General features: G+C 41.5%; 1 protein-coding gene across 11 annotated transcripts in view; it reads right to left on the reverse strand.

Annotated features, from left to right (window-relative positions):
• Positions 1-13,406, reverse strand: part of nav1 (neuron navigator 1) — a 513,650-nt gene that overhangs the window by 48,092 nt on the left and 452,152 nt on the right. For 9 of the 11 annotated variants that reach the window (XM_033042458.1, XM_033042456.1, XM_033042454.1 and 6 more), the window contains 5 exons: positions 12,388-12,499; positions 8,965-9,086; positions 7,879-7,887; positions 3,239-3,417; positions 134-287 (listed from right to left, as the gene is read on the reverse strand). In XM_033042458.1, the coding sequence (XP_032898349.1) occupies positions 134-287; positions 3,239-3,417; positions 7,879-7,887; positions 8,965-9,086; positions 12,388-12,499 (576 nt within the window). The remainder of the gene's footprint in view (positions 1-133; positions 288-3,238; positions 3,418-7,878; positions 7,888-8,964; positions 9,087-12,387; positions 12,500-13,406) is intronic. The other 2 variants (XM_033042455.1, XM_033042462.1) reach the window with 1 other exon arrangement.

Genomic DNA, 13,406 nt, shown 5'->3' on the forward strand with positions numbered 1-13,406 from the left:
TGTGGACTTGGTGGGCTGAATGGTATGTTTCCTGTTGTACCTCTAAACTAAAGCATTTATAAACAACTCCCATTTACTAACGTCAACACTTGTATTCGATTTAATACACTCTTGTTCACGATGTACAACATACCTGCATATTGTGCATAGCCTCTCGCAGTTGCTCGAGCTGGTGAGCTGAACTTAGAGCCTCCAGGCGAATATCCGTCAGTTTCCTTTCCTTCTCCCACAGCTCACCCCGTAGTACTGATACATCCTTCAGGCCAGTCTCACCGGAGTCAAAGGCCCTGTGTTTAAGGGGAGTTCTTATTATTTTCCGGAGTGCAAGACTGATTTAATGTCAGGTTGTAAATTCATCTGTTTGAATTGGTCGGTGGAATTGAATTTTTCCTCATTGTTAAAAATAGTGAACATAATTGGCGCAGCGGTAGAGTTGCGGCCTTAGAAACTCTACTGGGATAAATAAAGTTCTATCGTATCATTACAGCGCCAGAGACCTGGGTTCGATCCTGACTATGGGTGTTGTCTGTACGTAGTTTGTGACCACGTGGATTTTCCCTGGGTGCTCCGGTTTCCTCCCACACTCCATTACAGGTTAGAAGGCGAATTGGCTTTGGTAAAGATTATACATTGTCCCTAATATGTAGGATATCGCTTGTGTTTGGGGATCGCTGATTGGCCTGTACTCAGTGGGATGAAGTGCCTGTTTCCACACTGTATCTCTAAACTAGACAAAACATAATTATGATGTAATATATTAAGGTAGCTAAACCATAGTAATTAGAGTAATTCAACTAAAGTTTGGCATAAAGCTATATAAAACAAATTAAGACATGGCTAAAAGTTTGAGACTAGGGTTAATGGCTACACAGAGTAGTAAAAGCCATATAGTATGTTCACCTTCACTGGTCAGGGCATTGATAAGAAGAGTTGGAAAGTCATGGTGCAGCTCGACAGGACTTTGGTTAGGTCGTATTTGGAGTATTGCGTGCATTTTGTGTTGATATATTTCAGGAAGGATGTACAGGCATCAGAAAGAGTGCCGAAGAGGTTTACAGAATGATAGACAAAAAATGCTGGAGTAACAGCAGGACAGGCAGCATCTCTGGAGAGAAGGACGGATAAGGAGAAGGATGGAGAGATGAATGATGCCCGGATTAGGGGCTATTCTATGGAGAGTTTCGACAAACTTGGATTGTTTTCTCTGGAATGCCGGATGTTGGGGAGAGAACTGATAGAAGTATATAAAATCATGAGAGGTGTAGAGAAGGCAGTCAGAACCTTTTTCCCCAGGGTGGAAATCTCAAAGACTAGAGGACAAAGCTTTAAGATGAGAGGGGCAAAGTTTAAAGATGATGTGCAGGATAATTTTTTGTGTGAACGTGCTGCCAGGAGTGGTGATGGAGGCAGATACGATCGGGGCATTTAAGAGGCTTTTAGATAGGCACATAGATATGCAGGAAATGGAGAGGTATGGATAATGTGCAGACAGATGAGATCAGTTCATCTTGGCATAATGTTCGGTACAGACATTGTGGGCTGAAGGGCCCATTCCTGTGATGCACCTTTCTATGTTCCATGGTCTATAACCACCATATCCCTTTCCATTTCCCAAATGCCACCCCTGTCCCCCCAGAACGTTACAATAAGCCCCACTCCTCTCTCAGAGGCACAGGTACAGCTGATGTCAGTAACTGATGTCAGTAAGCCAACCCTCACTAGAGGTAGACACAAAATGCTGGAGTAACTCAGCGGGGCTGGCAGCATCTTTGGAGAGTAGGAATGGGTGACGTTTCGGGTCGAGGCCCTTCTTCAGATTGAAAGTCACGGGAAAGGGAAACAAGAGATATAGACGGTGATGTGGAGAGATATAAAACAAATGAATGAATGATATGCAAAAAAGTAACAATGGTAAAGGAAACAAGTCATTGTTAGTTGCAGCTAGGTGTGAACGAAAAGCTGGTGTGGCTTGGGTGGGGGAGGCATGGAAAGGGGGGAGAAACAGTGGTTATTTGATGAGAAATCAATATTCATACCCCTGGGTTGTCAGCTGCCCAAGTGAAATAAGCCTCACCAGAGACCTGACTTCAGGAAATGGGGAATGGGGAATGAACCGCGAGTGTGAAAGTCTATTGCCCATTTATTTAGTTAACCGAGGGCTGTTGTTTCATTTCAGCGCACTCTTTAACTTCTTGACATTTAGAAAGCTCCAAGCAAATAAAGAAGTAGCAGAGAAAATAGAGCACATGAAGACCGAAGTGATGAAGTGGCACTTCCAGGAGAAGCCAGGGCCTGATATATAAGACATAGGAGCTTCATCATAGCTGTTCTAGCTGTATGGAGAATCTAGATGCAATCCAGCAAATTGAGGGTATCTGAGGTTTCTCACAGGTAGATCAAATGAGTTGCTTACAACTCTATCACTAGTGCAAACCTTGCACTCACTAATAGTGCCTTTACTCCCCTCCTAATCTGTCAGAATCTGACCGATAGAAATTCAATCCTGTCCACTTACGCTAAACCTTTGTGCCCCATTGAAGGCAATTAAATAGAATTGCAGATACATAATGTCACTATTACACGACCCATTTAGCTCATACGACCAAGGCCAAATCGCTCTCTCTAGCTGTCAAAGGATCTCAGGCAAAGGATAATCTTGGCCAATATTCACCACTCAACGATGTTACTCAAACCTTCACTGCAGCACGATGTTGATGTACGGGGGAATTTTGGGGTCCAAGTCCATAACTCTTGGAAAGTGGCTAACAAAAGTCAATGGAGTGGTAAAGAAGCCATATGGTATGCTTGCCTTCGCTCGTCAAAGGAATGAGCATAAGAGTCAGGAAGTGATAAAGCAGTTTTACAGGTCTTTTTAGACCGCATTTGGAGTATTCCATGTCATTCTTTTTGTGATGTGTTTTGTTAGAATTTAATGCATCAGGCATTTAAATCTCTATAATCATGAAACAAAAAAGTAAATATAATATATTTTGATGAACTATTCAATGGAGAATCTGTTTACTCTTTAAAGATGGATAAATAGAACAATGCAGCACAGGAACAGGTCCTTCGTCCCACAATTTCCATGTTGAACATGATGACACGTTCATTTAATCTCCTTTGACTGCATGTGATGCCCATCCCTCCATTCCCTGCATATCCATGTGCCTATCCTAAAGCCTCCTAAATGCCACTTTCATAATCGAAACAAGTTCACAACAACAAAATTAGCATTTACTTAGTGGTTGAAAATGATGGCGTCATGGAGAGAGGTGATAACTCTGCGTCTTCATGCTGTACTTTGGGCGAGGATGGAACAGAAGAGTCTGGCGTTGCTATCTCTTCAATGTCAGAGTATGAGGACGCTGATTTGGGCGCCTTTTTGAGGGTAAAGGCTTGCTTAAATGAACTTCTCAGCTGAAAAGAGAATAGAGTTTGACAGCATAGTGTAACCTCACAAAACATGCACAGATGACAGCTTGCAAAGTAATGTGCTTCATGTCTGCATACGCACCGGCTGCTCACAGGAAAGAAAAACAAAGAAAAATGATGCAAGTTTGAGTAAAGTTCAATCCTCAAATGGCCTTACTGCACCAGAGACCCGGGTTCGATCCTGACTACGGGTGCTTGTGTGTAGGGAATTTGTACATTCTCCCCGTGACCTGCGTAGGTTTTCTCCGGGAGCTCCGGTTTCCTCCCACACTCCAAAGACGTGCAGGTTTGAAGGCTAATTGTCTTGGTATGATTGTAAATCAGCCCTAATGTGTGTAGGACAGTGTTAGTGTGCAGGGATCGCTGGACTCGGTGGGCCGATGGGCCTGTTTTCGCGCAGTATCTCTAAACTAAACTAAAACAGCATGAAACACATTTCAGTAAATGCTTAAAATAAAGCTTTTATTTTGAAACAAAAAAAAAAATCACTCATTGCTTTTTAAATTTTTCTCCTGGGTCAGACTCGTCCTTTGGTCAGGAGGTACGCAACCCTGGCCCAGCCACTGGGGACAGTGATTTGTTGTATGTGATACCAGCTGTTCACTTCAAATTGTGTTCAATAAGAAATTCCCCCAAGGTATTCCACTAAAAGTCATTCAATGGAAATTGCAAACTAACAGCAGATGCATTTCAATTTTAGAGTCAAACAGGGAATAGATGTCCAGTACTGTACTGTTGTAGATGTCAAGTTAACTTGGACTGCATTTTCACTTTGGTATGAAAAGCAAAGTTTGCTTGATTAAAAAAAGTGTACTTTGTCCTCCAACTCCGCAACGTAGAACTAGAAATAAAATCATCGCAATTTAAAACAATCAAATTATCAATTGGACTTCAGGTCTATGTTTTTGGTTTGAATTAAAACTACAAAAAAAGAAAAATAAGTGGTGCAGCGGTAGAGTTGCTGCCTTACAGCACCAGAGACCGAGGTTCGATCCTGACTATGGGTGTTGTCTGTACGGGGTGTGTACATTTTCCCTGTGACAGCGTGGGTTTTCTCCAGGTGCTCCGGTTTCCTCCCACATTTCCAAGATGTTAATTGGCTTCTGTAAATTGCCCCTAGTGTGAAGCATGTGAACGTGGGATAACATAGAACTAGTGCACAGGTGATCGTTGGTCAGCATGGATTCGGTGGGCCGAAGGGCCTGTTTCCACGCTGTATCTCTAAAACTAAATATCATAGGTGACATCAGAGAAAATAAATCTCAAGATACAAATTATAAAATATTTGCATCAACAGCTTTAATCCTGCACAAATATAATTCTTCCAATAACATACAATTTTACAAAGAAATATAAATAAGAGTTAATACGTGATGATTTTAGGGCTGTCATGACATTGATTCTTTAGAATATGTGGAGATTCAATTAAGAATATTCTATTAATAAATCTTTTCATTTTGCAACTGGCATTAAAATAAATCTGCCTGAAATTATTCCCTAGCCAACGTTGCCATATATTTTCAGCCAAAATAAATGATATCTTTTCCACATTCCATATTTGTCAAATGCATTTTATGGGATAAATGTGAAGGGCAGTAAGAACAACAAATTACATGGGCAGATAAGAAAGGAGAGATTCAACCCAAAATGTGGCTTAAAAATGAACTCAATCTCACACATCCTTTAGTTTCAAATTTACAGTGTAAGGTGAATTGGATGAACAACTAGATAAGTGTCTGAAACGCCACCTATACATCTTTTCCAGAGCTGCTGTCTAACCTGATGAGTTACTGCATCACTTTGTGGTTTGCCTTTTGTAAACCAGCACCTGCAGTTCCTTGTAACACAAAACTAAGGAGGTGAACTAAAAAACTGCATAACAATACCAAGTATCGAATGATCAAGAAAATTATTTTATTTCAATGAATGATTTCACAATTATAGGTCTGGGAATGTGATGAGTTAATACATCAGTCCCACAATGGAACAGTTGGCCTGAGTATTCATCTTAGGGAAGATTAAAATGTGAAGGGAAGGACTCACTGAGGGAAGTGTCAAACGTGCCACAGAGCTGAGCAGAGGGAGCAAGAACACAGTGTTTAGGCGTTTCAATAACTGGAAATGCCAATTTTTCTGCTCAAGTTGGGCCAATGTTTTGAACTTACTGTTTCCTTCCACTGCTGAACCTCGTGTGGTGTATGGTGAAGGAGCCCACCTTTACCTAGATTCATCTGTAACAGAGTGGGCAACCTGCTTCTCTGATTGTGTGTGGAGTCATCCCTGGCACCGGATCCAAGACCACACCAGCGCTAATGAGGACTATGACACGGCAGATTAGGCAAAGGTGACGTTAACCTCTTTAATATAAAATTATGTTAGTGCTATATTCCCTGCATATCCAAAAACCTCTTAAATTACACTATTGTATCTAAGATAGACACAAAATGCTTGAGTAACTCAGCAGGACAGGCAGCATCTCTGGAGGGAAGGAATGGGTTATGATTTGGGTTAAGACCCTTCTTCAGGTTTGAAGAGTCTCGACCCAAAATGTCACCCATTCCTTTTCTCCAGAGATGCTGCCTGTCCCGCTGAGTTACTCCAGCATTTTGTGTCTATCTTCGGTGTAAACCATCATCTGCAGTTCCTTCCCACACTATTGTATCCACCTCCACCACCACCACCCCTAACAGAGCATTCCAGGCACCTAATGCTATCTGTGTAAAATAACTTGTCTTTAATGGGACTGATGATGAAGCCTGCAAGAACGCCTGTCTGATTCCCACTGCTGATGACGACTGCCCTTCTACATTTGGAATGGAATGGAAGACTTCTTTGCCATCATACCCAGGGTATACAAATAGTGGCCACCTAATGCGCTGACAAAGTTACAAAGTACGGCGGCTCCTCCTTTGTTCACCCTCCCCCCGATGACAATCTAGCTTTTGATAGTTAAAGTTGTACCTTCCTCATTTCTACACAAGGTATAGGAGTCTGACAACTGCGAACAAAGGTTCTGGAACAGCTTGTCGCCAACAACCATCAGGATCTTGAACACTACAAACATCAACTAAACTATGAACCATTAACTATTTTCATTGCATTACAGACTTCAGGCTTTTGCTTTGCATTATTCGTGCTTCTTTTTCCGAATTTAATGATAGTTTTTGTGTTTATTGTGTTATCTGTGAGACCTCATATGCTGCTGCCAGTAAGAATTTCATTGTGGATAGACTCAAAATGCTGGAGTAATTCAGCAGGTCAGGTAGCATCTGTGGAGAAAAGGAATAGGTGATGTTTCAGGTCTTCAAACCCTAGAGGTTCTGATCCAAAATGTCACCTATTCCTTTTCAACAGAGATGCTACCTGACCCGCTGTTATTCCAGCATTCTGTGTCTATCTTTGGTATATAGCAGCATCCGCAGTTCTTTCCTACACAATAATTTTATTGTTCTGTTTTCAGTATATATGACAATTAAACACTCTTCACTCTTGAGCCTTCTACTGGCCCCTTCACCACATCATATCCTGTTGGACTTTATCTCTCTTCTTCCCCATCTACATTACATACACCCCTCCCTTCCCTGTAATGCTCTAAGATGACCGTTATAATATTTAGTATGCTTGTTGATTATTGTATAAAACTCATCTATAATTCTCTAGTTATATTTCAGAATAATGTTATGGGAGATTGACAATTATATTAAAATCGTTGTCACTTTTAAAGAAAATGTGTAGTTACTGTGTACATTCACCCAAAATATTTTGCTAATTTCCACAATTTTGTTGGAATCACCACCTCATATTTCATATTACTCACATCCTTGCCCTCACATTTACTTGGACTTATTCTCACTCCTATTGTGAATATATGCTCAGTTACATCACGGGAATTGTTTTAGATACCCCAGAAAATTTTGACTCTAAAAAATCATTTGACACAAAACGAATCAAACTTAAAATGTTCTTAATCAAATACTCATGACAGCCCTATTTAATCAATAAACAGGGGACCACAAACTGTTCATTAGTAAAATATTCAATTCACTCCATTTACATCGATAATAATGGATGCATATCGTTCTTATAAACTGTTTGCATCTACCCTTAAATCACTTGTTGCGAAGTACAATCACATCAGATTTTGACTGAAGTTTCAAAGTGTAGTTAAATTAAGAACAATCCCAACAAGTGATACGGGATAAGCATTATAAAAATTAACAAAATGAAAGTTACAAAGCACAGACTACAATGAAACTACTGCAACAGACAAATGTCAAAGATTGATAAATCATGAGGTCATGCACCACTGCTGGACTGCATGAGGAAGGGAGGGTGGTTTAAGGGACTCAAAGAGGCTGATGGATTTAGATGTCAGGAGGGAGCACTCATCCATACTAGATGAATTATATGATTTCCTCGTATGGTCGACATACTGAGAGTACTTACCTCATAAACCTGAAAAAAAGTTTTGGGTCAGCATGGGAGGAAAAACAAAGCAATACTTGTTACCTTTCTATGCCGTTTACAAATCCAGCTGTCTTCTAATTTTTGGATAATAATGAAATTAAAATTGTCTAATGTAATCTCAATTGTATAGTGCTTAATCATTAATAATATCTATCCACCAGGTAAAGTTTCTGCCTTACAGCGCCAGAGACCCGGGTTTGATCCTGTCTGTACGGAGTTTGTATGTTCTCCCCGTGACCGCGTGGGTTTTCCCCGGGTGCTCTAGATTCCTCCCACACTCCAAAGACGTACAGGTTTGTTGGTTAATTGGCTTAGGTAAAAACTGTCCCTAGTGTGTAAGATAGTGCTAGTGTACGTGGATCGCTGATCAGCGCGGACTCGGTGGGTCGAAGGGCCTGTTTCTGTGCTGTACCTTTCTGTGTTCTATATTATTTATGCTTTCCTATTTTCCCAGTGTCACATCATTCTAGATAAATCTAGAATATTTGCATGGAAGACAATATTTTAATAACTTCTGTGTAATAATGTATGGAATATACATATGAACCGTTTTTGGTTATGAAGGTTACATTTAACTGTATCAATGTAACATGTAAATTCAGAAGTAATCTTACGGTGGCATAGTGGCGCAGCAGTAGAGGTGCTGCCTTACAGTGCCAGAGACCATGGTTCGTTCTGACTATCGGTGCTGTCTGTACAGAGTTTGTACGTTCTCCATGCAACTGTGTGGCTTTTCTCCAGGGGCTCCCATTTCCTCCCACATGTTTTCAGGTTTGTACGTTAATTGGCTTCTGTATATTGTCCCTTGTGTGTATGACAGAACTAATGTATGGGTGATCGTTGGTCGGCACGGACTCGGTGGGCCGAAGGGCCTGTTTCCACCTTGTATCTATCTCAAAACTACATTAAACTAAACTAAACTAAATGGCTGCTTAATTTTTTGTCATCTTGTCATGTTGTAATCTTGCATTACAGAAGTGAAATACAAGCGTAAACTTGAATGCATTGCAGAAACTGTGCCACTGTATCACATTTGACCATCATAGAACTGAACACATCACCTACCCAGCTTTTCTTTTTCTTCTTTTTGGCATCAGCATCTTTACCACTCCCAATGCTGGAGTGGCTTGTAATGCTATTGAGGCTGGAAATACTGTCTGATGAATTCTGCCGTTTTATACGCAATTCTGTAAATAAGACAACTTGGTTTAGGTCAAGTCAAGTTTACCGTCATATTCGCAAGTATGGTAAGGTGCAAGTACAATTAAAAAAGTCTTGCGTAGGAAGGAACTGGTTTAAACTGAAGATAGACACAAAAAACTGGAGTAACTCAGCGGGCCAGGTAGCATCTCTGGAGAGAAGAAATAGATGACGTTTCAGGTCGAGAGCCTTCTTCTGACTGAGTCAGGGGAAAGGGAAAGGAGAAATGTAGATGGTGATGGTAGAGAGATATAGAACTATATGAACTAATATAGAATATTAGATATAGAACTAATGAATATGCAAAAATTTAATTATAATAAAAAGGAAACAGGCCATTGTTCGCTGTGTGTTAGGTGAAAACAAGCACAGACAATGAGGCTCAACAAACAACTTTGAAGCTGGTATGACTTTCAGCTATTTGTCAGCTGGCCAAGTCATTGGGTATTTTTAAAGCAGAAAATGACAGGTTCTTGATTAATAAGGGTATCAAACAGACAGTCATAAGTTTATGTTCAAGGAACAGAATTAGGCCATTTGGCCCATCAAGTCTACTACACCATTCGATCATGGTGGATCTATCTTTCCCTCTCAACCCCATACTCACTCCTGTCTTCTCCCAATAACCCCTGACACACTTACTAATCTAGAATCTGTCAATCCAAGCCTTAAAATATCCATTGATGGCCTCTACAGCCATCTGTGGCAATGAATTCCACAGATTCACCATCCTCTGAGTTAAGCAGGTGGGAACAAAGGATAATGTATAATGCGAGATGTGTTTGGCTGCAATTGTCTTTATGAATGATAAATATATATATCTGTATTTCCCGTGGTGGAGGGAAAGGACATAAAATGTTGCTCCCACAACAGTATTGGAACCGAAGGTACACAAAAATGCTGGAGAAACTCAGCGGGTGCAGCAGCATCTATGGAGCGAAGGAAATAGGCGACGTTTCGGGCCGAAACCCTTCTTCAGTCTGAAGAAGGGTACATTTTTGTGTACCTTCGATCTTCCAGCATCTGCAGTTCCTTCTTGAACAGTATTGGAACCGATCCTCCTTTGTCAAAGAGCAATCGTCTAAAGTGGTACAACTTATTTTTTGAATTGCTCAATAGCAATGGAAAATGAAAGGCAAACTACAGCAGGATATGCAATTGATTATATATTTTCAAGCAAAAAATAATAATTTTTTCCTTCTGAGGTTAACAATTTTCTTTACATGCAAAATAGCTATTTAATTCTAGCTAAACTGTGAAGTCAATAAAATATGTGGGTGGCATGTTGCAATGTCTTTAATTTCTATGAACTTCCCAGTTATTTACAGACAATGTTCAACTCGGTTTTTATCATATTTGTCCTATTTTTTAAGTGTTGGCTTTGTTCGTGCTCCCAGTGTGTTCCACAACCGCTGGCCTCAAGCTGGTGTTATTTGCTTGCATCTTTGTGCTTCCTTTCAAGACCCTTTGGGCATTGCAAAGTGTTGCTTTCTTTCTCTAGGTCGGGCTTAATGTTATTGAATAATTCTATCAACACAAGGTGGTGCGGCACGGTGGCCAGAGACCCGGGTGAGATCCTGACTATGGGTGCTGTCTGTACGGAGTTTGTACGTTCTCCCTATGACTGCATGGGTTTTCCTCGGTTGATCAGATTTCCTCCCACATTCCAAAGATGTACAGGTTTGTAGGTTAATTGGCTTCGGTAAAAAATTGTGAATTGTCCCTAGTGTGGAGGGTAGCGCTCGTGAACAGGAATCGCTGGTCAGCATGGACTCGGTGACCGAAGGGCCTGTTTCTGCGCTGTATCTCTAAACTGAACACACCATGTTCTCCTGAAATGTCATCTATCCCTGTTCTCCACGGTCTGATCCGTTGAGTTACTCCAGCACTTTGTCTCTGGTTTTATTGTAAACCAGCATCTGCCAACATTTTTTTTCAATCGAGTTTAGAATTAAGGGCCTGTCTCACTATGGCGACCTTATTGGCGAGGTTAGGAGACTGCGCTCGCCACAAGCTCGCAACATGGTCGACACATGGTCGTAGGTGGGTCTCTGGTAAGTCTCCTTCATGGTCGAGAGTAGTTCCCGCATAGTGGTCACTACTCGCGACCTCAGTATGGTCGTGGAACGTTTTTCAACATGTTGAAAATTTTTCTGCAACCAAAAATTGGTCGGCAGAAAATCGATACATTTGTAGTCGTAGGTTTAGTCGAAGTAGGTCCTAGTAGGTCGTAATGCTATTCGTAGGTGATCAAAGGTAATCGAGGGTAGTCGAAGGTAAAGCTCGTTGAGAAAAAAAGGTAAACCGACCGGTAATGTTAAATGCCCGCTAAACTTTATTAAACGTTGTCTGGCTTCTTAAAAGTGTCTCCACCCCTTCTCCCCTACCTTCTCTCCCCCTCTCTCGCCTTCTCTACCCCCCCCTTCTCTGCACTCTCTAAAGGACTTACCGAACTGTGCCAGCGTCTTTTACCTTCCTGTTCATCGCGGGTGTGAATTTCAGACCACACACACACCTTCCTTCACCAGCCCATGTGAACATTTTAACCAGCGCTCCCCCCGCTTGCCCTGTCTAAAAAAATCACACGGTGCAAAGCCAAGGTGATACAGACACACGCCACGATGAACAGGAAGGTTGGCGCTGTAAAAAGGTGGCTAAAGATGGTAAGTCCTTTAAAAGAGGGGGGGGGCGTGGGTGGTGAAGGGGGGAGAAGGAGTGGAGACAACATTTAAGAAGCCAGAGATTCACGGCTGTGAAGCTCGGCGGACATTTAACATTACCGGTCGGTTATCCTTGGTTCTGAAACGTACTGCTTACCTTTTTTTGTCCAATGAGCCAATGAAATTCACCGGTCAGCACTGGCTCCAACCTACAAGAACTCCGAGAACCTTCGACCTCCTGGCGACCCACTAGGACCTCCTGCCGACCTACCTACGGCTTGAGAATTCTCGCTACTCTCCACGGCAGCTTCATTCTAGTCGCCGCTAATTTTTCAACTAGTTCCCAGAATGCGGGAACTTCTCACGACCATGAAGGCGACTCCCCGGCAACCACCCGCGAACATGTGGCGACCATGTTGCGAATGTATAGTCTCCTGCAGTCGCCTAAAAAGTCGCCGAAGTGGGGCAGGCCCATTATGCACAGTGATTTGGAGTAATTTGTAGTGAATAAGGTTGTTGTGAGAAGAGGGGATGACTAGAATTAAAGAGATACGAGTGTCCAAAGAACATTTGGAAGAAACCGTTCAAACGCTAAAGAACATCTAGTTTTTAAATTAACGAGAGTTACCTTTGGGTGTTAAGTCTGGGTGGTTCAAGGCTCCATGTATAGCAGCTTGTGCTTCAGAATTCTTTTTGTGCAACATATCAATAGTTTCTTTAAGATCAAATAACTCTGAGTCCTATTTGAAGTTAAGACAACAAAACTTAAGCAAAAAACATAATCTCAAGCAAAATATATCACTGTACGCAAACTAGAGAACAGCACGAAAATAATTCTCTCATAAAAGGTTAATATGGTAATTCTAGCACACAACATCATTTAAAGCACCAAATCACCAATATGACTATAAATAATGCAATTCCTACATGGAGATAATGCAACTATAATTTTTACTTTTAGTATAATTTTAGAAATACAGCAAGGAAACAGGCTCTTCAGCCCTCCAAATTCACGCCGACCTTTCACACTAGTTCTAAGTCATCCCACTTTTGCATCTACTTCCTACACATTAGAGCAATCTACAGACGGTACTTAATCTCCAAAGCCGAACGTCTTTGGATGTGGGAGGAAACTGGAGCACCCGAAGGAAACCGACACAGTTAGGATCGAACCCAGGACTTTGGCGATGTGAGGCAGTAATTCTACCAGATGCGCCACCATGCCGGCCTGTAAGACTGCAGCAGAATGAATTCCTGATCCCTGATTCGAATGAATTCCTGACATTACCTTTATTGTCAGAGTAGAGCAACTCCAACCAATTTCTATCTGGCTTCTGGAACTTCACAGATTAAAATTTAAATGTTTATAACATTGATTATAACATATGATGACATGTGACTTTTGTTTCTGGGGAACACCAGTAAGGGCAGCACGGTGGTGCAGCAGTGGAGTTGCTGCCTTACAGCGCCAGAGACCAGTGTTCAATTCTATCTATCTGTATGGAATTTGTACGTTCTCCCTGTGACCTCATGAGTTTTCTCCGGGTGCTCCGGTTTCCTCCCACACTCCAAAGACTTACGGGTTTATAGATTAATTGGCTTTGGTAAAATTGTAAATTGTCCCTAGTGTGTGTGTGTATAGGATTG

This window comes from Amblyraja radiata, chromosome 24 (assembly GCF_010909765.2).
Source record: "Amblyraja radiata isolate CabotCenter1 chromosome 24, sAmbRad1.1.pri, whole genome shotgun sequence".
In the NCBI taxonomy this organism is placed as follows: Eukaryota; Metazoa; Chordata; class Chondrichthyes; order Rajiformes; family Rajidae; genus Amblyraja; species Amblyraja radiata.